The sequence below is a fragment of the Pleurodeles waltl genome, chromosome 9 (genome assembly GCF_031143425.1).
Source record: "Pleurodeles waltl isolate 20211129_DDA chromosome 9, aPleWal1.hap1.20221129, whole genome shotgun sequence".
NCBI classification, from domain to species: domain Eukaryota; kingdom Metazoa; phylum Chordata; class Amphibia; order Caudata; family Salamandridae; genus Pleurodeles; species Pleurodeles waltl.
Window position 1 is genome coordinate 776173295 of NC_090448.1, and position 26190 is coordinate 776199484.

Genomic DNA, 26190 nt, shown 5'->3' on the forward strand with positions numbered 1-26190 from the left:
AATGGGGCGTAGTGGGGTCATGGACCCAGTGCCAGGAGTCCTTTCACATCTGGAGCTGGCTGGACCACCTGGTAATCTTCCTGGTAGATCAGCTCATCAGTCAGCCCCTAGGGGATCACCGCTGGCAGTTATACCTGGAGGTGGCACAAGGATTCTTCTACGAATGTGGAGAACCTTGGATTGATCCGTTCACCACCTTCGAGAACGTGCAACAGCAGCACTTCTGCATGTTGGAGTTTCCAAGGCTACTCTTGCTTGGAAATATGTATTGCCTTGATTGGAACGCTGGTCCCCTTTGTTCCTTTCCACCTACACCACTTCTGCACCTGCAAAAAGATCAGGAAAGACTGGCCTGAGTATTTTAGTGAATATGGACTGGACACGGACAGTGTGGTATCCTGAGCTCCTGAGCTTAAGCATCTGCCCTTCGATCAGACTGCCCCTCCAAGAAGGTCACCTGTTTCAGCAGAGGGGTCGGGCTCTCCATCCTTGCCCTTGCATTTTCATCCTTCATTCATGTAGATTGAGTAGTGACAAGTGACCACCATCTCCCTTCCTCCTGAGGTGGCTAATGTTATCTTGACAGACAGGTGCTCCTTGGCAAACACTGTGTACGCCTGTCATCGAGACACGTGTGGTTTGGTGTGGAACTTGCCAGGTTAAGGCTCTCCAGGCCAAACTTTCAGATGTTCTATTATTTCTTCTGTCTCTTGCCTGGCAAGTCCCTGCTCTGGTCACAGTTATGGGTTATCTTTCGTGCCATCTCTGATTTCTTACAGTTTCTTGATCAGCCCTTGTTGTTTAAATCCCCACATATGAAAAGCTTCCTGAAAGGACTACATCATGTATCCCCTTCTGCATTTGTGGAGCCCCAATTGGATTTCAATATTATTGTCACTTATCTGATGGCCACTCCATTCGAGCTGCTCCGCATGTCCCTTTTATGGGTTCTCAAAATCAAAACTGTGTTCTTCTTTGCCTTCACCTCTGCATGGTGTGTGAGAGACGACTTTGTGTGTTCATCCACTGTACACCATCTTCTTCCCTGATAAGCTGGCTCTGTGAAGTAGGCCGGCTTTCTGTTTTCTGCCTCACCCTTCTAGGGAGGAGAAGAGACTCCATCATTTGAACTCCAAAAGAACGCTCAGCATCTCTGTTGTTCGTACCAAGGATCACAGGGTGGAAGATCAGCTGTTTGTGGAGTTTGTTGGAGCAAAGAAAAGGCTTTGCAGAAGCACTGGATTGTGATGTGGATTTAGGATCTGCTACGCATTGGCAAAGAAGCACTGCAAGCATACACCACCAAGGCCAAAGCTGCTACCCTGTTAGCATGCAATGTCCCTGGCTTAGATATCTGCCAGGCAACTACGTTGGTGTCACTCCATACGTTCATGAAGCACTATTGCCTGGACAGCCAAATCAGCCGAGAAGGGCATTTTGCGCACTTCGTCTTGCAGTACGTTTTAGGTTGAGTACATCCAGAGCCCTTGTTTTCTTTGGTACTGCTTTGGTAGCTATTTAAAAAGTGAGGAATATGTGTCTAGAAGTCTGTACAGAGGAGCAAGTTACCTTTCATAACTCTTTGTGGAAGAAAACCTATCTAACCACCAATTGCTCCTTGACCCTCAGATTCCCTTCATTCTGTGTTTGTACTCTACTCAATAATAAGATATCAAGCCTAGGAGCCTGCACCCTGTCTGCTGGTTTGCTTTTAGGGCTCCGCATGTGGGGGCTTGACCAGTCTTGGAAGCAACTGTCAGTGCGCTGAAGTGGCACTTATATAGGCATTTTGTGGAGTGTAACGGCGTTTGTGCAGAGCTGCAAGGCGTCAACATCCGGCGTGCTGAAGCATTGCTAAAAGGTTTCTGGATCCAGTCTGATACCTGAGGAATATTCAAAAGGTGAGGAATCTATAGCTAGACAGAATCTCTACCAGCAAGAGCATTACCACAGGTAATCACCGTGTTCCTCTTTGCCTAGTAGAATATAGAACACCACCTTTCTGTGTGGTACCCTCCTTTTCACAGTCTCCTGTAATTTTAAGAGCCTTTTTCATATTTATTTTTTAAATTCCAAGTTAGGTTTTGTGCAGATGATCCTGATAAGGCCTGTTCTTTTGCGGCACCTCTACATGTTGCATGTTTGCCCATTCTATGATAAGTTATGATCTTTTTTGTGGAGAAACCGACTGTTGTTGATTTCTAAGCAGGGATCAGTGGGGAAGGTGGTAATGGACTTCATTGCAGGACGTAAACTGTCATACACTGAGTAATAGATGCACAATAGGGCTTGGTGTCCAGGTCATCTGTGTCATAGTATCTGACTGAGGCCACCTATCTTTGTCTCAGTCACTCAGCTGTTCATTGAAGAGCCCCCTTTCCACACATTTGTAGGTATCTCATGGTGGGAAAGCACAGAGTAGCTAAACTTGGCGTTCTGTGGTACAGCATGACCTCTCCCCCCTAGATAATGGTATGAAAGAAATAGCGAGTTCTGTTACATTCTGAGAACACTTTGTGGTGCATCTGTTTTCTAAAGGCAAAGCTATTAAAACGTAGATGATAATTTAGTTAACTCCATTTCTTTAAACGGTTGAGCCCATTTTCCTCCAGGTTCCAGTAGGCTAACATTGATGTATATGCTTTCCAAATTAAATACTATGGTTCATCAGCCCTTTCAGGTGGGTTTCGCCTGATATTCTGGTACCGGCCTTTTAGGATTAATGTACTTTAAAGATCTCTATGATTTAAGTTTTTTCAAAGCCTTAGGCTTAGGACTTTGAAGACGGTGAAACAAAACGTCACGAGGATTTGCTGAAAGCAAGAGAGGGCTGCATCCTGTGGTTTAATGTTGGGTCCAACAGCTAAATTGCTGCCTAAGGTATTCGACAGTGGGAACAGATTTATTTGGTGTTTACAAGGATCTTGTTAATTATACTTTTCAGCCATTCTGCCTCACCTAAATAAACAGAATCAAGTAATATATTACCACTTTATAAAATTGTAATCTTTGAACTTCTGCCTTTTGCTGGACAGGTTTCTCATAGGTTCATGAAGAGACATAAACAAGTAGCAAAGCCCTGTTATAATATTTTAAGATTCATCATCCCTAGAGCGTAGAGTTTTGAAAATACTACCTATCCCTGTATGTTCACTAAAGAACAGAGAACATGACTTGGATCAGGGCTCTCTTGCCCATACTTGTGACACATCAAGATATCTCTTACCTTCTTTCAGATAGTAAATGCCCTTATACATTAAGGAGGTCTTGTTTCTTTTGCTTTAACATATCTGTCCTTCACTTAATAAAAAAAAAATATGACAGAATGATGCATTTTCCCTGAAGAGTGAGACTCTGTGTAGCACATCTTATGCTTTAATCCTTTTGAATGTTTGGAATTTTGACATTGACGTGTTGACTTACAGGACAACATTTCACTTGCAGTTACCTCCTGTGAAAAGATAGGCAAAATATATTCACTTTTCTAGACAGCTCTTTGTTATCTTTATTTATGTTCTTCAGTATCCTCTTGTGGGGATACTGATATGTTTTGCATGGTATCTCCATAATTATTGCTTTTACCAGAAAGGATATACTGACCTACTTCGACCCTTGGCACTAGAAGGCTGCTGATGTCACAGGCTGCTAATGTGATGATGGCCTTTGATTTTGGTCTGTTCCCAATCAATCTGCTCCAGCTCATAACAGAAGGGGTCCTACCCTCTGAAAAAGCCAGGGTTGATTTCCATGGGGGAGATCTCTTATTTCATTAGGAATAATCCTGGATAGGAATTAAGAGTTCCTTACAAGGATACTGGCACTCAACTGTCTTGAAAGGTGTTTTTGGATTATTTATACTAAAACTTAAGTTATCACCCGTGACTTTCAAGTGTGCCACATAAGAGACTCTCAACCAGCGCCTCAAAATTCAACTCCACTTGGAGTTTGTACTTGCCATATCTGTTTTGTGCAGGAATGAATCCTTGGATCCTGCTTCCTCTTTTACCTAATTATTAGTAGCACTTATTAAGTCAGACATGCTGTCGTCTTGTAGCTTCAAGTAAATAGGTAAAGAAGGATCACCTTGGAAGATGTGCTAGCAGACTAATTGTGACTACCTTTGCTCGTGAAAATAGTTTAGCCACCCTCCCACTGCTGATTGTTGCCTGGCACTCTAAACGGCTGCCAGGAAGTTTTGGTGCTTTGTGAGTGACCAGGATGAACTTAATCAGCATCTGAACACCTTTGTACTTTTGGCTTAGAAGAAAAGCTTGGATAGAGTTGAGACTCTCCTCATATATGCTGCTGGAGACGATGACCTGAGAAGAAGATTGAAAGCATTTGGGAGTACCAGACTGTAAGGTAGCTTACACTGTCCTCCTGACCTGCATGGGAAATAAAAGTTTGTTGATCACTGCTATTTGTGCATTTTGTGTTTCACAAGTGGCTTTTGGTGGTCCATTTTGGTAATGCACCTGGCCTAACGAATGCTTTTAGAATATGTGGATTTTTTTTTTTACATTTACCTCACCTACCTGCTCCCCTTTATCCAACTTTTTGCCATTGTTGTTCTGTTAGGTAAATTTCTCTTTGTGTTCTGAAGTTGGTTTGGACATTTTACATATTAGTTCTAGACGTTATTGTTGTTTTGATGCTGTGTAAAAGTCCTTTACTCAATTTTTTTGAGGCAAAGCCTATTTTATGTGTCGTAGCTACTAGAGGTAAGTCCAGATTTTCTCACTGGAAAGTTTAACCTAAGAAAGCACTGGTTTATTAATTTTGTGGGAAGATTTACATTGTTCTTTTCTTTGGTAATAATCCAGAATCTCACCCTCCAGAATTTCAATCAAGACCCAGTGTTTCCCCTACTTTTGAAATACTTTAAAGCAGGATGTCTCCAAAGGTTCAGAGTTATTTTCTTCAAGTTTTCAGATAATATATTATTCATTATGGTAGACGTGCACACTTCAACAAAGTAACTAACACGCACGTTGTCAAATGAAGAATGAGTTGCATCAGTCATTTTTTTTTTGTATTTAACTGTTCATTCTTCTATGGCACTGCATGCTATTCCACCGGAGCAAAGGCAGAGTCAGGGACTTTTCCAAGAGGTGGCGCCATCATATACATTAGTGAAACAACAAGGCAAACTGCTTTTTATTGTGTCTTCTTGAAAAGATAAACCTTTCAGTAAGAATGTTCGTAGCAGTCTTTTTGCTTGAAGCATGATACAACATATTGTAGTGTGGTTGGTTTTACGTATACTTTGCGCGTTAGCTTCAGGCATTAGGCCTTTGTGCACTTTGCCCTGGATGTATTTTATTAATCTGCTTGCAGCTTAGAGCCTCTGTGCACTTTGCTCTAAATACTTTATTATTGGGCTTCGTACTGTTATTTTTTAAATAGCCAGTTCTACGGTTTTGTTTTTTATTCATATCACACTGTTTAGCCTATTTCAGCACTGGAGTTCTCAATAACACATTCTTGTTCACTCTGTGCTTCAATCAAGGATACAGTCTGGTACATTGCCGATAGACGTGGTAGGAGTTTAGACTGGGCATTCCTGCGTAGGGACATTTTGTGATCACGCTGACATGTTAGTTATAAAATCACTTCCTTGTCCCAATACACGCAAGAGGGAGATTCCGACCAGGGAACCACAACTAGACGCTGACTGCCTCGTTGCAGATGCTGAACCAAGATCACAGGCCTTTGCTCAGGTATGAGGGCTGATGTCACCCCTGTGATATAGATAGGCAAGCTAGAAGCTTAACATGCTGTGCTCTAAATAGAACAAGCAGAGGGAGAGTAGAAAATATTAGGCACTATGATAGCTTTGTTCTTATGTTTTACTCTCCTACTGTGTTGTATTGTTCTGGTTATTGCGGCTCACGCCTTATTATCTAAAATACAGTCGTTTTATTAAAACATTATATAAAACTTATACTGTCTTTGTCATTTGTATATGAGATCATATTGTAAATGAGAGAGTTGGTTTGGATCTGAGTGACCACGACTTCCCTGAGAAGTTCCAAAGATGTCATGCGCTCGGCTGCCCAATCATCTCTTCCCTTTGGGAGAAATGAGGCACTGCTAGTTAGCCGGAGCAAGAACCGGATTTAGGGTGACAGAGTTCTTTACACGTGAGTCAGACTCAGTCTCCCACACCGTTATAGATCCTGCTGCCTAGAAATCCAGTAGTCTCATTTAGGATAATGAGAGCCCACGCGACAATATGTTGCACCTCTCCAGCAATTTGTTGGCTTTGAATTGGAATCCTGAGCCCTTTGATAAGGAGGGGGTACCAGAACAAAAGAGCACGGAATTATGACAGCCCTGGTGATTTTAGTACACTTAATCGTTGATCACATCCTTTAGAAGACAAATCCAGCCATTCATTGAGTAAGCGTAGGCAGTGCTTCAGCCATGTGTTTCGTACAAACGTTGTGGAACTGGTCTGAGACACTTACTGACACATAGGAATGGGTGTGACCGGTTAGAGTTTAAAAGTGACTACATTTCAAAGAAGCTTTTCCGGTACTGCTTGCATTGTAGGCAATTACTAACTAATTATGAGAGACCAACAACAACAACGGGTAAGAATACCTGAATCCCCACGCAGCTATTTCCTACTGATATTTCCACACCAGTGTACCCTTTGTATATTTGTATTATTATGTAGCATTGGATTTCCTAACAAGTGGATTGGGCTTTGAAGAAAGTCTCAGCATCTGGATAAAACATTCTCGCTCTTTAATCAGTTTGCATTTTCTGTGCACTTGATATATAGACCTCTGAAGGTGGCCAGTTTCTTCTTTTCACTAGAATTTCTGTTTTCCTCCTCTACCAGATTCCCCCGTAGAAGCAGAAATGTCCAGCAAACTTTTGTGCTTTGATTTTGAAGGGAAACAGTTTACAGTGAATCGTGGTGACTATGCCCCCCTCATGAAGAAAGTGGTAGAGAACCTCCAACATGCCAAGGTGAGTGCTTTGTCTCTCAAGTTATCAGGGTTCCATTGACTTGACTGGTGATAAGTTAAACTCCAGAGAATCATCTCAGCCATATTATGTCTTTCTGAAAAACCCTCAAAGAATTTTCTATCTGGATAACACTTAGGACCTTCAGGCTGTTCAACACTGCAGAATGTTACTGTAATAATTAAGACTCCTACTAGCGGAATCTAATTCGTAAGTAGCAAAAACCGGACATGGTGTGACACTAGTTGGTCAAAAAATAAGTCAGTAGATTAATATTTGCTTAATATTTTAAATATTGTTTGCTGAAATAATTAACAAACTGATAAAACAGGAGAGGCTTGGCTATCAGCTTGAGAAAATGCAGTCTTTCCCTTTCTCTCCCTAATCTGATACAGAGTGAGAGGCTTGAGCCAAACCAAATTGAGCCAGGGTGCACACAAACACACACATGTGAAAACTTTTTCTGAAATCCTTTGTCACTGCAGTGAAAGGTTTATGGACCAGTGTTTGGAACCTGACTGAGGCTGCTAAGAGCTCTTGTCCCTGTATACTGGTGTCTCCTGGCTCAAAGGATGCTGTTGGTAGAACGGACAGACACAGCAGGCTCTTTTACTGGGAAGGTGCTGATTCCGTCTGGGGTATAATTTTTGTGGCTTTCTGATTCGCCCCACAGGACTCTACATTTCTAGTCTTGCACCCGGCCATGATAAGGGAGTCTTAAAAGTGGGCCTCAGTGTTGCTGCAGATTAAGTGATAACTGGATTTACTCTAATACAGGTGCATGCTGAAATTCAGAATTAAAAGAATAACAAGACTACAATCTAGGCTGAGAGCCAAGGTAGCTGGAGATTGTGGTAGGTATAGACCTCTGTTCAGAGGCACAGCAAACGTATAACTGAGTAATGCTTGTAAAGAATTCTGAGAAAGGTACATCTTAAAGCATTTGGAGAGAGTGCAGAATTTATTTGTCCACACACCACATTATAGCCAGAGGAGGGAGGCACATGATGGATCAAGGCCTGCAGCATCTGCACAGACACCAGTGCTAGTGGTCTAGGGCAGGGATAGATTTTTGTGGTGTGATTTCTTTTTTTTTTTTTTTTTTTCTGGGTTCACAAGCTGTGCATTATTGCAATACTCTGCCATCTAGGTGCTGGATCCATAATCGTCCCTATTTTCCATCTTATTTTTTTGTTTGTTGTGGTGTTGATGGGTATACACCGTCAGCCGTGTTCCACAGTACCCCAGTTCGTGATTATTGCCATCTTGAGATTCTATTTTCCTTAGTTTAGTTCGGAACAACAGTCCATCGCAACGTGTTTGCAATCATGGGTGAATTGAAGGAAGACCTTGAAAAAGAAGTAAAGAAGCCCAAAAAGAGGAATATAGGAAAACACTTAAGACAGAAAGAAGTCACATAAGAGAACCATGAAACAGGTTTTGTTTTCCTGTTAGGCATCATCCACTTTGTCAGAGAATACACAGCTCGGGCATGGTAGGTACCTAATGAATTAGATCTGTCAAAAAAAAAAAAGTGTCCACATTGCCACAAAGTCGTATTGAGGCTGAGCCAAAGGTTTTGGACTTCAAGATGCCGAAACACCCTTCAATAATAAAACACCCACCATCTGATGCAAAGGGCAACACAAAAAAACAAAAAACAAAGACACTGTCAAGAGCAAACCGTCACACCTCACCTACATAAAGGAATCGAGATCGGGTGGAAGGAAAAGGAGTTGAAAATAAGACTAGTTGACTCCAATAAGGAAAATAGATAGAATGATTGATGCAGAACAGTGTGTGTTTGGCGTTGAAAGGAAAAACATGCAGGCTTGAAGCTAAAATGGCAGTGTTACTGCAAAAGAAGATATTTGACGAATACCTTAATGTATTTTGAATTCCAGTGAAGCAAAGTGAACACAAAGCTGTGCCAGAGGGAAAATCAGAAGTAGAACCATCCCTAACACTGGAAGCACAGGAAGAAAAGCAGAAGATGCCCAGAAACAAACACCAATAGGTGGCAGGTTGGGTCGTTTCATCCAGGAGTGGACAGAAATAAACCTCTGAGAAACCTGTTTTAAATATAATACAACTTGGATATTGTATAGAATTACAGGCTATACATCTAAACATCAAACCAAAGGAAAGGGTGTGCAAGAAACAGAAATTAAGACTCCTAGCATTAAAGAGCTGTCACAAAAATTAGCTTTAGAGAAATGTCCAACAAAGAAGCACAACCAAGAAGTGTACTTTGTGTACTTCATTGATGCAAAACCAAACCAAGACCTCGGATTCCTTAAAAGGATCATCCAAAGACACAGAAGTTCAAGATGACTAAACTGCAGGAAGTCATTACTAAGCTGAAGAAAGGAGACTATTTGACAAGGATCGTTTTTTTTTTTTTTTAAATGCCTACTTCCATAAAGTGATCTCAGTTCAAAGTTCTTCCATTTGGGAAATCACAACTGAGGAGAAAGTATGCAGACAATAATACAGACATTACACAACTGGGTGTTTCACAAAACAAGGAGAAATCTCCCCATTACCAGCAAGTGAAAAGGCCTTCTTGAGGGTGACTCTAAAATCAAACAAAGAAAGGGCCTTCCCTGTATGAAAGAGAGTTTTAGCATTGAAAGAGCAAGCTCATCTTTGCCAGAATGGACAGACAGTGAGAACAGTGATGAAACTGCTGTGGATGATTGTATTATGCATCCCAGTAATCTCATTTGCCGGACTCTATATGAGACCAATCCCAGAATGGCTCCAAAACAAATGGTTATAGACAGTGGAGGACAGGGACGTTCTAGTGTTTCTCACAGAAAGCATACAGGGAGATGCAATGGTGAAATGAAGAAAATGTCTCACTAAGTAGGTCCTTCATGCAACCACCACACTCCTTGACCATCTCAACAAATGCATCCTCCATGGAATAGGGCACGCAAATGGGAAACTGAACATCAGAGGCTGGTGGACACCACCTGCATCGACACCACAGCCACCCACATGAAGAAACTCTTCAAAATCATCAAGTAATTCTCCAATCTGACAACCATGGGAACCGCCATCCACCTGTCCCAGAAACTCTGCGACACCGTGTCAGACTACTTCAAAAGAAGGATCACCACCATCTACAGCAACTCTGATCCCCCAAACGACCACTTCCAGCCTTAACAACCTCCCTCAAACAGCAAACACTTGGTCCCCAGTCACCACACAGACCCCCGCAACCATCAAGTCATCCGTCCACTATGGAGCACCCACCAACCCCTGCCCCCACTGTCTCATCTGCCTCGGAACCAACACTAGCAGCACGGAAGTAACCCACATCCTCAACACCTCTATCTCCAGGGCAACCTTCCCAGACAGGTGGAAGCATGCAGAGGTCAGACTCCTCCTAAAGAAACCTTCTGCTTACCCCAAGGACCTAAAAAAATTACAGACCGATCTCCCTGCTCCCCTACCTTGCCAAAGTATTCGAGAAAGCCATCAATCAATAGCTCGCTGAACACCTCGAACGTAACCACCTTCTCAACACCTCACCATCAAGATTCCGAGCCCACCACAGCACAGAGTCTGCACTGATCGTCTCCATGGACGACATCGGATCCCTCCTTTACCGAGGAGATATGACAGCTCTAATCCTCCTGGATCTCTCCGCGGTGGTTGATACAGACTCCCACCAATCTTTCCTCAAACCACTGCACAAAATAGGTATTCAGCAAAATGCCCTCAAGTGGATCTCCCCTTTCCTCTCACACTGCACTCAGAGCATCTACCTTCCTTCCTTTACCTCCCTACCCCAGGACTTCACCTGCGGCGTACCCCAAGGATCTTCTTTCAGCCCCAACCTAATCAACATCTGGATGACCCCCTCGCAGACATTATCAGAGCCCATGGAGTCAACATAGTCTCTTACGCCAACAACACCTAGACCATGACCCGTGTAGCAACATGGATGAAAGGCAGCTGCCTCAAACTAAACACCAATAAAACAGAATTCCTGATCTTCGTGAGGAACTGCTCAATTTTGGACCATAGCTGGTGGCCAGCAGAACTCAGACCACCTGCCACTCCCTCAGATCACGCACAATACCTTGGGATCATCCTCAATAGCTAACAGTTAATGAACCAGCAAGTAAACTCCGTCACATCCTCCTGCTTCTACATCCTCTGAATGCTTTGTCGAATTTCAAATGGATCTCCACCAACACCAGAAAAACCATTGTGCACGCTTTGGTCACCAGCCACCTCGATTACCGCAGCACCCTGTACGCCTGAGTTTCCACCCAGCTACTCAAAAGACTCCAGACTCTACAGAACACCAAAGCCAGTCTCGTCCTGAACCTCCCCAAAAGCCCCAGCATCTCCCCTCGCCTCCGAGACCTCCACTGGCTCCCGATCCTGAAGACATCCCAGTTCATGATCCTCAATTTTGACAATCGGGTCCCCGCAAAACAGCTGTGCTCAAAACCCCCTCCAAATCCCACCCCTGCATCCATTGCACACGCAGTGGGAGCTGCTGGTTCTCCTACATCGCAGCCAAGTCCTGGACAACCTGTCCCTCCACCTCCAGACAACTCTCTTGTTGGCAGATTTCAGAAGGAGACTCAAGATGTGGCACTTTGATGGGGATGTGCCCACCTCAGCGCCCAGACACCTTCAGGGGTGATAGTGCTGCGCTCTACGATTGATTGATTCTGGGAGTATCCTGTCAGCCTTGTCATTCAACCTAGAGATACACTTACAGGGACCTGTTAGTCCTGGAACAAGATGCCTACCCCTACACCAGACTCTCTTCTGCATTGTTTCACTGTTCTTACCTTAGTGCTTCGGTACAGTTGCTACACCTTGTGATGCAGCAGCAAGGTTGGACAAGGAGCCCGAAATATATGTAAGGAAAACACCAACTGTCAGGGGTTTGGTTCACAGGGAGAAGTGTGGAGTCAGTGAGGTCAGGAAAAGGTTTATAGAGTGCAAGGTCACACTCATGACCTGAAGCCACCTGCAAAGGAATGACTTCTAATGCTGGAGCATCAGCATAGTGCTTCCTTCCAACAGGGGAGGAGGGACAGGCAAGCACATAAGCAATAAGAAACAAAAATCTAATTAGTGCGCAAGCAGTGGAGAGTGGGGGCATCAAGACGCAGACTTTTTTGATTGGAGGGGAGAGAATCAACAGGGGCAGAAAAGTATTTTTAAAAAGTACCAGCGCGAGCAACGCAGAGACCCTAATTAAGCAGAATCAATCTGTGCTTGGTCCATGTGCCAGAGAAGCTACAGGAAGTGACGCCTGGCTTGCGCTGTCCTATTAGGAGGCAACAAAAGAGAAGCGACACTGAAGCCATCCATGTTTTCCAATCAGTAGCCTGGTTGAAAAACATTGAAAGTTACAGACCAGCAAGTTGGGTTGGTAACTGATTTGCTAAGGGTAATGAGTCGCCTTTGGGCCCCTTTCTGTTTGTTAATTTTCAAAAAGTTTCAAGGAGGGAAGGCAAAGGTCCATGGGACCACTGCTAACTCTCTGTGAAACTTTTTGTAAAAAAATAAAACTTTGTGTTTTAAACGCAACCCTCTTCTCTTTAAGGAAAATGGGCTTTGTGTAAAGAAATCTTTATTTAAACTCAAATCTCCGACATGGTAGCCTGCTGAGTCTTACAGACCACCATCCCTCAGATTGTGTCCAGTCTCAAGGGGTTGCAACTTGTGAACACCTAATGAATATTCATTAGGCAAGTTATTCTGTGATCGTGTGCAATTCAGTATTTTTTGAAGTGGCCTATTTGTACATAGGTCAGGTCACATAATCGGAATTTCTGCGCAAAAAGTCGGTCTGCAATTTGTGGCAACTTTTTGTGAATCAGTTCTTAGCACCTGAGGGCCCTTAGCGATTATAGGACCTAACTAATGCTTTTACTAACTGTAATTTACTCAGCATCCTTTTTCGAATATCATATAATGCGCATTCATAATATGTACAATACCCAATCGAGTAACATTGTGTTTGTAGCTTTTGTGACTGTAGCTAACCAATGATCTGCATACTCCTGTCACCTAGTGTTGGTCTAAGACATTTGCAAGCTTTTTATTTTTATTTAATTAATTTTTTTAAGTTGTTCATGTCACAAGATATGCTGTACCTCCTCGTTTAGTGGAGAATGCAAATGGGCACTGACTCCATATTAGATTGCTTTTTTCAGCATCTCTTGAACGTGCTTTTCAGGCCCTAATATGTAAATAATTTCAGTATTGGTAAGCAGTCCTATTTTTGATGACCCTTCACCCGCCTCCTCCTCACATACCTATGAATGCACTGATGGCCAGCATGCAGTGCCACAAGCTCCTGTGTGCCCTTCAGAGACAGTGTGCACTTCTTCGGCCTTAAGCACCTGAGAAGGCAGACCAGAAGCAGAAGATCGAATGGACACCTTTCCAGCATGCAGTTCCAGATGTGTATTTGGATCATCGCAACATTTGCAACTTTTCTTTCCCCCTACCACGATGATACCTCCTGTGAGTTCTGCCTCAGTTTCTCTTTGAAGAAAACTCTAAGGTATTGAAGATATGGGCACTGGGCTATTTGCACCCACAGGCCTTCCTTGATACTCACGATATCTTCTTGGAGGAAGCTCTCTTTGGCATTGAGGACGGCAGATGACTCCACGTCCCAAATTGGGCTCTTAAAATACATCAGATAACGAGGAGGATGCAAGAAACCATCCAGGAATGGTCCTTGAGTCCTACATACACCAAGTACGTTGAGCATCCTTGCTCGCATCCTAGGATGGTGCTGAAGGCACTGACAAATCCAGAGGATTCCGTCCACACTGACACCGAAACCCCCATCATCCGCAAGATGCAAGGAATCTGAGCAGTGAGGAGCTCAAGGCTGGCAGAAGCAAATCTTTATTCACCTTGTTACCTGGAAGATTTTGTTGAGCTGTTAGACACACTTCCCCAGAAGAGGAGACTCCCCTTCAAGAGTGAACCTTCTTTGAAACCTTTCTCCTATGAGCAGGCACCGAAGAGAGTCAGAAAGAGGGGCACAAACCTTCTTCCTCCACCAACACCCACATCTCCTCCACCACACTCACGCATACTACCTCCTGTGGAACTCCACCTGCAATTCCTACACCAGTACTTCCAGCACTGGGATACCCTGTAAATAGATATGTTCACCATCCCCTAAAAATGCAAAATGCCCAAAGTTTGCTTCCAGATACCCATAGGAAAGTCAATGGGTAATGCATTGTGGATGACTCACTGGGCCACTGGAACCAAGCTTCTCCCGACTGAAGAGCCTCCGTTACGGCAAAACTAGCCTTAGGTTGCTTGTGTTTCAAGTGCAGGGGGACCTAATGACCTGGCATTTCGGGCTGGACTGTTTTTGTTGGAGAAGGGTCAAGACTGGTTTGCATGTGGCTGGGTCAAAACTGAGGTGACGTGGTGGGCAAAAGAACGATGGGCTTGAATGTTACCCGGACCAATTGCCACTGGTTAGACAAGTTGCAAGCATTTCTCCCATACCTTTTTCGTTTGTTCATTGAGTTTTACGAAGTCAAGAAAAAAACTGATGTTGGCACACAGGGGTGGTGCTTGTTTGCTTCAGCAACTCTTCTCGGATGGGACAAGCTGACGCGAAGCTCCACGACTCCAACTACCTATGCATGGAATCAGTGCTGACAAAAGCCTCCAGATGTAGCCCGGCACCTAGGGGGATTCATAAAGTGAGGAGTCTGCGATTCGACAGAGTATCTGCCAGAAAGAGTGTTATTGAAAGGAAGAAACCTATTCATTATGAGCACCATCTTTTTAATAGCTAAACATAGGGTCTGATTACGACTTTGGTGGAGGGGATTACTCCGTCACAAACGTGACAGATATCCCGCCCGCCTTATTACACGTTCCATTACACCCTATGGAAATTGTAATACAGCGGACGGGATAGCCGTCACGTTTGTGACAAAGTAATCCCCTCCACCAAGGTTGTGATCAGGCAGTAAGTAAATGTACTTAGTCCCAGAGACATGTGCATAGCTTTGTGCTTTCTAGATAAAAAGAAAACTGAGGTACTTCCTACCATTCCTTACACTATACTTAAAGGAATGTGTGGGTTTTATGAATTAAACACACCAAATACATTCTTGGAGGGTGTAAACAAGGAACTGTACCCTGGACCTTTTGAATCACCATATACTCAAACATTAGGATTTCACTCTCCCTCCCTCCCTCCCTCCCTCTCTCAACCTCCCTCCCTCCCTCTTCCCTTCTTGAAAGCTTATAAATCTTTTCCAAAGCACCTCTGTTGAACTGGTATGTACAGTTTCACTCTGAACACCGTGTTGCTTAAATAGCAATATTTACCAGAACACAGTGCTTTCATTAGAAGCATTCATTCATGTTGCATTTGAAGCACATTAGTGCAGAAGTTGAGCCCTAGCAAGTTCCTTCTGCAGGAAATAAGTTACCTCTATTAAGCGGCGTGGTAGTGGAAATTCAGATGGATACATATACTGGTGGATCAATGGATTCCTCACCTTTTGAATATACACACGCACCAGCATTCTATGGAACCTTTCTTGATAGCTCTCATGTCAACAACTGTTTCGGAATGTACACGGCTCCGTATGCGGCTCCACATGATGTCACAGAAGCCATAAGAAGCCCTTGTCGGTAGCAGATGTCCGTTCCCTTTTTTCAGTGCCTTCGTCGTGTAGCGGTTTTTGTAACCTCTCCATTATGGAATGGTTGAAGTCCTCAGCCATTTTTTTCAATATTAATACATTTTTTTTTAGAAATGTCTCCACTTTGGAAATCAGGACTTAAGCCCTGTAAAGACTGTGGGGGTCAGATGTCTATCTCTGACCCTCATGAGAGTTGCCTTTGGTGTCTCTTCATCTCAAAAGATGAATCCAAAGGCCCTGAAGGAATGGGTGGTGAAGCAGTCCATTGCTCGAATGAGGCATGAGAAGAGAGGTCACTGGTAGTCTTGTCCTCGACCCAAGTCGCCATCTCACCATTTGTCAAAGTCAGCAAAGAAGAAGCACAAGAAGCAGCGTCCTGGTTCTCGCCGTTGTTCTTCCAGAGATGTCGCAGAGGTTGGGGCTTCCACATCCGGCTTCAGAAAAGGATCGAGGAGAAGCGTTCCGGTGCTGTCCCCGATGCCTTTCATGGCATTACCTTCAGCTCTGGGGGTCACAGCTGTCTTCACCTGGATGTCCAGATGCAACGCCGCTCTTGGATCCAATGCCTCATCTGGAGCAGATGTAGCCAACCTTCCCTGCTCCAGGTGTGAATACGTCCCACTTTTTGAAAGTTATGTTTAGCGTCTTCAATAAAGCGGTGACTCCTGGTGAGCCTGCTGGCCCTATGGGTCCACTGTTGTGTTCTTGGGGAGGCTTTCCAGCGGATTATCAACAGGCACCTTTTATACCCTTCATGCTGATGGCCCAGGTTTCCTGGCTGACTCTGGCGCCGAGGGATGCTCCAAGGAAGTAGACTTTGGGCCTGATTCTAACTTTGGAGGACGGTGTTAAACCGTCCCAAAAGTGGCGGATATACCACCTACCGTATTACGAGTTCCATAGGATATAATGGACTCGTAATACGGTAGGTGGTATATCCGCCACTTTTGGGACGGTTTAACACCGTCCTCCAAAGTTAGAATCAGGCCCTTTGTCTCTTCTATTTATACCACTTGTTGAGATATTGCTGACGCGATCAAGCCTTCTCTGGCGCTGACTGGCTCTATCCCTGACGTCACATGCTTTAACTCCAGTGCCTCTTCTCACCTCTCCAGCACAGGTACTGGCGCCTTCTTAAAGAGGAACAGTATTTCTGTGGGGGAAAGGATCCTTTAGACGAGGGTAAGATTGTGTCTTCACTAGGCCTGGACTTTGATGGGTTAGGAGAGGCAAGTGGCTTGTATTCAACCTGCAGAGGTCACTTCCTATCATTTAGCTGTAATAAAGGTAGCAGAAATGTTGGATTTGCTCCTTCCTACTATGGAACTTAAATTGAATTTTCTGACTGAGGTACTTAACTTTTCATCATCGTCCTCAGAACTTTTTCTACATTTTAATGAAGCTTTAACTGTGCCAAATTTGGAAGTTTGGCAGAAACCTATGACAAACTCTGCGGTTCCTGGCCCAATAGCCAGGAGGTATAATCTGGCTCCAGGGGCCCGCTCATTTTTATTTTCTCACTGTTTACCCGAGAGTTTAGTTGCTCATGTTCCTTAAAGGCTAACTCCTAAATCTTTTCCTTCTTCACCATTGGATAGAGTATCAAAAAATGTTTTTTTCATCAGGCAGCGTGGCACTGAAGTCTACAAATGCAGCCTGCTTGTTGTGTTGTTACATACAAACTTTATTGGATTCTCCCAAGACAGTTCTTCCAAAGCTACCTGACTTTTCTGAGCTTTTGAGCGCTGTCCAAGCTTCGGCCCGTCAGGTCATACAATCAGGATTGGATATTGCAGATTCTGTGGCCAGGGGGACAGGCACTTCGCTAGCTACCAGAAGGCCCACAAGATGGAGGGGTTCTGGATTCTCTCAAAATGTGCGGAATGCCCTGATGGATTTACCCTATGTTGCACTGCTGTTTAGTACAAAAGCAGATACTGCCATAGAATAGTTTCAAAATAGTAAGTTGACAGCTCGTTCCCTGGTTCTTCAATCTTAACCAAAGGACCACAAACAATTTAAGAGGTTCCTGGGCTTTGGCAGAAGTGTTTCTTTTCGTGGACTGCAGCAACAGCAGCAGCCATCCAACCCTCCTCCTCCCCCAGAGAAGTTACAAGGGCTGTGGAAGGGGTGGACAACAAGCAGTTCCCATTCCCCCATCTTCTTCCTCATCCTCTGCCCTTATTGCAGGAAAGCAGTCCTAGTTTTCCCATCCTAAACCATGCTTTACCATTGGGAGGACGGGTGTCCCTGTTTCTACAACTATGGAAGTCCATAACGGTGAATCAATGGTTGTTAAATATTGTGGAGAAGGAATGCACCTTAACCTTTCAGGAGATTGCCCCACCCTTTCTGCCCCAGCAAAATGTAATTTCCACAGACCATCTCCAGCTCCTCTAAGAGGATGTCCAATCCTTGCTTCAAAACGTTGCTGTGAAGTTGGTTCGAGAGAAGGAAAGGGGTCAGGTATGCTATTCACGTTATTTCCTGATTCCCAAGAGAACAGCTGTTTGAGTCCAATTCTAGACCTCAGGATTTTGAACTGGTTTCTCAAGCAGGAAAAGTTCAATATGCTGACCCTGGCTTAGGTGCTTCTTTGTGCTCGAGAAAGAAGACTGGATGGTTTTGATAGACTTGGAGGATGCCTACTTACACATCCCTATTCTGCAGTCACACAGAAGGTATCTCCTCCTCATGGTGGGTTCTCAATGTTATCAGTTTACAGTCCTCCTGTTTTACCTTACTTCTGCACCTTGAATCTTTACGAAGGTGACGGCAGCTCATCTCAGAAGGTTGGGAGTATCCGTATTCCCTTACCTGGACAATTGGCTCATCAAAGCCAAATCTCAGGAATTGGTGTTTTGTCACTTGTAATTGACGACTCAGTGGTTGTTCAGCCTGGGTTTTTCCATCAACAAGCCAAAATCTCACCTATAGCCTTTTTCAGACAACAGGTTTATAGAGGCAGTACTGAATGCTATGGTTATTCTAGCCTTCCCTCTCCTCAGAGTATTCTGGGCATTCAGGCTATGATTCCAATATTTTAGAATGGCCCAGTGGTTCCAGTCCTGAAGGTCTGGGGTCTGGTAGGCTTGTTAGCTTCCTTCATTCTGTTGGGGAACCATGCACACAGGCACATGAGGACCCTCCAGTGGTTTCAACACAACGGGAATCTCCAGGCATCTCCAGAATCACTGCAGTGGATCGTCAGTGGTGGAGTGTGTCCATAAATCTAGCTCAAGGGAAGCCGTTTCACCCTCCTCCTCTGGTGGCCATAGGTATAACGGATGGCTGTTCTTCAGGGTGGGGAGCTTGTCTGGGGGATCTGGAGATCAAGGGACTTTGGTCTCCAGAGGAACAATTGACTCATATCAATCTGTTGGAATTGTGGGAGATATGTAAGGCTCTCAAGGCCTTTCTCCCTTCTATTCGCATCAGTCAGTACAGATCTCAACATAATATACTACCGCAATGTGGTACATCAACATGCAAGGCAGAGTAGGGTTGTATCTTCTCTGCAGGAAATCTTTACGACTCCGGTTCTGGGCTCAGGATCTTGAAATTTGTGTGATTGCAAATCACTTGATAGGAGTTCTCAACATGCGTGCGGACAGTCCCAATTGGCATTTTTTAGCCGACCACGAGTGGCGTCTCTATTCTGAAGCGGTTCTACACATTTTCCAGTTATCGGGGACTCCTGAAAGAGAACTTTTCACCATTTGAGAGAATGTGCGCTGCCCATCATTCTGCAGCCTCCAATATCCCATGCAGGAGACATTAGGGGATGCATTTCTATTGGACTGCAGCTACCAGCTGCTTTACACGTCCTCCTTCAATGCCCTTGATTTCTCAGGTTTTGAGTAAAGTTAGCATTGACCGAACTCAAGCCATACTAATAGCCCTGGATTGGCTGCGAAGGGTGTGGTATAGACCTTCACCTCACCCTGTAACTTCTGCACCATTTCCCTCTCGGGCAAATCTTCTCTCGCAGTAGCAGGGCCAGTTTCTACACCCCCACCTCCAGAACCGGAATGGGACTATCTTTTCACTTCCCCTTGACGTAGTGAAATTTACTTTATTGTTTAGAAGACACTCTACTAAATCAGTTTATGCTGGTAGATGGTCTAAATTTGTACAGTGGTGTCGGAAGAATTCTGTAGACCCTTAAAGGCTCATTTTTCTGACATTTGTGTTTTGCTCTTTCTTTGGCGCAGCAAGGCTGGTACAGTTGCCACAGGTAAGGGTTATTTGTCTGCCCTTTCGGCGTTTCTCTGTTTACCAAATCAATCTTCTTTGTTTAAGTATCCTATAGTATTAAGGTTTATTGAGTCTCTTACAAATAGATTCCCTCCCACTCCGTTATACCTAAGTGTGATCTTAGTTTGGTTTCTTACTTATTTAATGCGTTCTCCATTTGAACCTTTACACAGTTATTCATTTCTTAGTTTTAAGACAATATTCTTTGTTGCCACAACATCTGCAAGATGGGTTAGTGAGTTACAGGCCTTAAATGTAAAGCTGCCTTTTACAACTTTCTTCCCTAATAAGTTGGTTCTGAAAACCAGGTCTGCCTTCCTGCCAAAATTGGTTACTCCCTTCAATTTGTGTTAAACCACCACCATTCCAGCTTTTTTATCTACTTATCCATCCTTCTAAAGATGAGGAATGATTTCTTCGATTGGACCCTAAAAGGGCTATCAGTTTTAATATGGACAGAGTACGTGATTTCAAGCTTGATGACAAGCTTTTTGTGTGATACATTTGCAAAATGAAAGGAAAAGCAGTTCACAAAAGGACTGAAGGATGGATCATCTTTTGTATTAAGATCTGCTACACAATGATGCACAAGGAACCTCCAGAAGGTATTTGTGCTCACTCTACTAGAGCTAAATCTTCCACCTCTGCTTTAGCTAGAGGAGTCCCTACAGCAGATATTTGCAAGGCAGCGACTTGGTTCTTTCTTCCCCCTTTCGTGAAGCACTATTGTTTAGACTCCAAAATGGGGAGAGATGGTCACTTCAATCGTTTTGGTTTGCAGGATTTTAGTATAGGCAGACATGCACTCATCTCTGAGTGTGGGACTGCTTGGATACTTTATTCAGAAGGTGAGGAATCTGCAGGTAGATGTATCCATCAGTAGAACAAGTTACTTACCTATGGTAATGCTTTTTCTGGCGAATAAAGTTTCTACCTGCAGATTCCTCATTGACCCCACCCCCGCCTCCCCATTGCTTCTCTGCATATACCAAAAGAGGTTTGTTTGTGTTTTTCACATGGATAGGAGTTTTTATATGCAAATCTTTGATTTCGAAATAGTAATTGCATTTCTGGGGTTAGTTCCATTCTCCACCTTGAAGGCATGTAAAAAATGCGTGGAAACTGACGTCAGCACACCGACAAGGGTTTCCAATGTCTGCAATGATGCCACGTCTTGCCTTCTGCAGAGCCATGTAGATTTTGAAGCCCTTGTCAATGTGGGTCAAGAAAGTTTACTTGGAACGTGGACGCACGAGGATATTCAAAAAGGTGACGAATCCGTATGTAGATACTGTATGCACCAGAAAAAGCATTACAGAAGGTAAGTAATTTGTTTGTTACGCTTTAAACCGAGCAATGTGAACCATAAGAAATGTGGCTATTTGCATGCACGAAAATAGGGTAACATAATTCTTCAGATTCCTTCCAGGTTAAGCAAAAACACGTTTTAAGGGAACACACTCCTTAAAAGTCCTCATATTTTTAAGTCTTTTAATTTAATTGAGGTTTTTTACATTGTACAGTATGTACATGACTCAATCAAGTTGCATTCGTACCTGCACACAGAATTACAGGAAGAATATATTTAGTTGGGCTAGTCAGTGAGTCGATCTTCATATTCCAGGCGCTGCTGTGGTACAGATGGAGCAACTAGTCGGGTCGCTAAGGCTTTGCAGTAGCCCCTGGCAGGTTTTGGAATGAAGCGCGCTGCTCAAGTAGAGCTGGGCTGCTGTTATGCAAAAAAGTGGTTCTGTAGACGTGGAACAAGATAAGTATGTACCGCTGTAATAACAAAACTGACGGACGTGAAGCAATTAAATAGCAGTACGGCTATGGGTAATGGATGCATTGGCAGGGTGAGGAATAAGGCCTTATTTTAAGGCAAACTGCTAATTTAAACACCTTCAAACTCAAAAAACAAATAAAAACAAGCAATGTAACCATGCCTATTAACTTAACGTAGGTCTGTACCAGTGCCAGCCTCACGATATTTCGGGCTATGTGCAGAGTACAGGGAGTGCAGAATTATTAGGCAAGTTGTATTTTTGAGGATTAATTTTATTATTGAACAACAACCATGTTCTCAATGAACCCAAAAAACTCATTAATATCAAAGCTGAATATTTTTGGAAGTAGTTTTTAGTTTGTTTTTAGTTTTAGCTATGTTAGGGGGATATCTGTGTGTGCAGGTGACTATTACTGTGCATAATTATTAGGCAACTTAACAAAAAACAAATATATACCCATTTCAATTATTTATTATTACCAGTGAAACCAATATAACATCTCAACATTCACAAATATACATTTCTGACATTCAAAAACAAAACAAAAACAAATCAGTGACCAATATAGCCACCTTTCTTTGCAAGGACACTCAAAAGCCTGCCATCCATGGATTCTGTCAGTGTTTTGATCTGTTCACCATCAACATTGCGTGCAGCAGCAACCACAGCCTCCCAGACACTGTTCAGAGAGGTGTACTGTTTTCCCTCCTTGTAAATCTCACATTTGATGATGGACCACAGGTTCTCAATGGGGTTCAGATCAGGTGAACAAGGAGGCCTTGTCATTAGATCTCCTTCTTTAATACCCTTTCTTGCCAGCCACGCTGTGGAGTACTTGGACGCGTGTGATGGAGCATTGTCCTGCATGAAAATCATGTTTTCCTTGAAGGATGCAGACTTCTTCCTGTACCACTGCTTGAAGAAGGTGTCTTCCAGGACTGGCAGTAGGACTGGGAGTTGAGCTTGACCCCATCCTCAACCCGAAAAGGCCCCACAAGCTCATCTTTGATGATACCAGCCCAAACCAGTACTCCACCTCCACCTTGCTGGCGTCTGAGTCGGACTGGAGCTCTCTGCCCTTTACCAATCCAGCCACGGGCCCATCCATCTGTCCCATCAAGACTCACTCTCATTTCATCAGTCCATAAAACCTTAGAAAAATCAGTCTTGAGATATTTCTTGGCCCAGTCTTGACGTTTCAGCTTGTGTGTCTTGTTCAGTGGTGGTCGTCTTTCAGCCTTTATTACCTTGGCCATGTCTCTGAGTATTGCACACCTTGTGCTTTTGGGCACTCCAGTGATGTTGCAGCTCTGAAATATGGCCAAACTGGTGGCAAGTGGCATCGTGGCAGCTGCACGCTTGACTTTTCTCAGTTCATGGGCAGTTATTTTGCGCCTTGGTTTTTCCACACTCTTCTTGCGACCCTGTTGACTATTTTGAATGAAACGCTTGATTGTTCGATGATCACGCTTCAGAAGCTTTGCAATTTTAAGAGTGCTGCATCCCTCTGCAAGATATCTCACTATTTTTGACTTTTCTGAGCCTGTCAAGTCCTTCTTTTGACCCATTTTGCCAAAGGAAAGGAAGTTGCCTAATAATTATGCACACCTGATATAGGGTGTTGATGTCATTAGACCACACCCCTTCTCATTACAGAGATGCACATCACCTAATATGCTTAATTGGTAGTAGGCTTTCGAGCCTATACAGCTTGGAGTAAGACCACATGCATAAAGAGGATGATGTGGTCAAAATACTCATTTGCCTAATAATTCTGCACTCCCTGTATATTGTACGGGTCCCCCATCATACATTTTATTTCTTTGCTGTGCTTTAAAATGAGTGACATCCCAGGCTACAAGTTAAAGAAGCAACATCTATGTCATCCCTAATGGACAATAAAACAAGTTATTTGAACTTCTCACGCTACAGATAATGAGGAAATGTACTTACTGAATACAAATAATTTGAGAAATGCGTTAATTAATCGCTCTGCCCGGCGGCAGGGCACCATACACAAAGTACCACGCATACGGCTGTTTTTTTCCTGCTGTGCACGTTTGAAAACTCACAGAGGCCAATGTAGGGGAGGCTGACGCTCTTCCTGCGGTGCAGCATATTACAACAATCTCGACATCCTCGTCCTTCTCGCCATCTATCATCACGCCTTTACCTAAAATTCTCTTAGACTAAGGTAAACTTAAATCACAGAACACGGTACTTGTTATAAAATGCTATATGGCGTGGAGATCATCTTTAAAAATATAAAGTACAGACTTCTTACAGTACATGTTATTAACTCATTGCCTAAAAATTCCCTGAGTCTACTGAAATTATAGCATCAGGGTACACTGCGAAATGCTTATCAAAGTGTTATATGGCTGGAAGCCGCTATATATATGAAATGTAGCATGCCTAAGGAACATAAGTGAAAATTGATTGTTGCATGAATGCTGACAATTATTACCTAAAAAGGAGTGTAATGAATATATGAGAAAGTATAGAGTGAGAAAACTATGTAACAATATATGTAAAAATTCTCCAAGACTTTAAAACTGGAATACAGGTGCCCTAAAATGCAGTATCCGCCTCCATTCAGCACCTTCCCCTTATAGCAGTGTTCTGATGTTCAGGCACTAACTTCGTTTTCATCAGTAAATGCTAGTGGAGCGAGCCGTTGTCCTCCTTGAAACTGCTCAGGGTCAACATTTGGGGGGATGCGTCAGCCACTTAGTTAACAACGTTGCTTTAGGTGCTGCCTCCCCCTTTTTTATTTTTGTACATTGGTGGGCGCGTGTTAGCAGTAGATTTTTTTTCTCATGATGATGAAAAATTTCTCGATGCGGGCCAGCTCTATGGGAGTCTCAGCAGTAAATATGTATTTAACAGCTTCTTTACATGTCCTTAGGCCATATTTCAGAAAAAGAGGTTTTAAAAGTCGGCATCTCTCTGCGGCTAGACCTGGGCAGCATCATATTATAGTTGCATAGAATACATTCCTGAGAGTGACCCCACATTGACTTCCAGCTGCATCTAAATTCCCAGACAGGTAATGTTAAGAGCCACATATGTAAAATCTCTGAAAAGTTTGAATCCCCAGGCTGCTTTCATACACATCCAGGGTATAATAAATGGCCTTAATTAATGGTGGGTAAAAGTTTTGCTTTTATGACTCTCCTGATTGATTCAGATGTAGGTGCTTGGAGCCGGAGATAGTTTGGCTAAAGCATAGGTGGATCCCTCTGCCTTAATTCTTAGTGCTGTTGCCTGGTGTGCTGTTTTACCGGCTTTAGATAGCCACACTCTGAGGTACTGGTACTTTTCTTCCTTGTCATTTCGTAAGGCACCAAGCTTCCACGCTCTTGGATATTTATGCGTCTGGCGTCCGAACACCAGAACCTTGGCTTTTGCTCCATTAACCTTCAGTGCATTTTTTTCGTTGTAGTCGTGCAAGATGGCCAGGCCCCTTTTCAAGCCTAATTGAGTCTTGGGAAGCAGGACTAACTCATCCGCATTTTGGATTACTGTCTTTCCCAGTTTCGGGGGAAATGTATATCCTCTGAGTAGGTCCTTGCTAAGGTTGGCTGTGTACAGATTGAAATGGGTTGGAGCGATGACGCATCCTTGTTTTAGGATTTTATTGGTATATATTATTTTGGTCACATGCATGTTTGAGATCTTAACTCTCACCAATGTGTCAGGATAAAGTGCCATTATTGCTGCTAATAGATTCCCTGGTATCCCCCAGGTGGCCAGCTAATTCTAGAGTGTATGGCATACTAAGCCGTCAAAAGCCGCACTGTAGTCGATGAAACGCGCAGAGAGAGATTGAGCAGCTGGTTTCGAGGTTTTCTGTCCTAAATATACGAGTACCAACACCTTATCTTGAGTGGGTGAACATGGCCTAAATCCTGTTTGGTACGTTGGTATATTATTTTCTGTGATCCAGAGTTCCAGTTCTCTAAGCAGGACCCTTGCAAAGGCCTTGGCATCCACATCCAACAGAGCTGTTAGTCTGTAATTTCTCAGGAGAGTGGAGTCTCCTTTTTTTAAAAAATTGGATGCAGCATTGAGCCTTTCCAGGGTCCTGGAACGCCTGATTGACGTAGGCAGTTGTTGGAGAGAGTGGTCAAGGGACGGCCCTGAAGTCTTGATCATCCTTAAATATGCTCCCGGGTAGGCCATCTGGGCCTGGAGCTCCATCCCGCCTGATGCTGCTTTAGGACCATTTTAGTCGATTTGGCTGTCACTGTTAAAATGGTATTTTCTAAGCCATCCAGATTGAATTTCCTCCTCGTAGTACCCTGAGCTTCAGTGCATCCTGGATCCGCATAAAGGGAGCCCACGTGTTTTTCCCAAACACTGGCAGCTATTGCGTTGGCCATACTTGCTAACCTGTGCTCTAATGAGTTAATGTAATCCCAAAACACTCTACTTTTGTTAGGGGGCAGCAAAGCTTGTAGGTGGATCCAGCGTTCTTCAATCTC

The 26190-nt window shown here is 43.6% G+C and overlaps 1 protein-coding gene across 2 annotated transcripts in view; it reads left to right on the forward strand.

Annotated features, from left to right (window-relative positions):
• DPP3 (dipeptidyl peptidase 3) overlaps positions 1-26190 on the forward strand; it is a 402067-nt gene that overhangs the window by 186818 nt on the left and 189059 nt on the right. For both annotated transcript variants that reach the window (XM_069207968.1, XM_069207967.1), the window contains exon 7: positions 6851-6981. In XM_069207968.1, coding sequence (XP_069064069.1) covers positions 6851-6981 — 131 coding nt within the window. The remainder of the gene's footprint in view (positions 1-6850; positions 6982-26190) is intronic.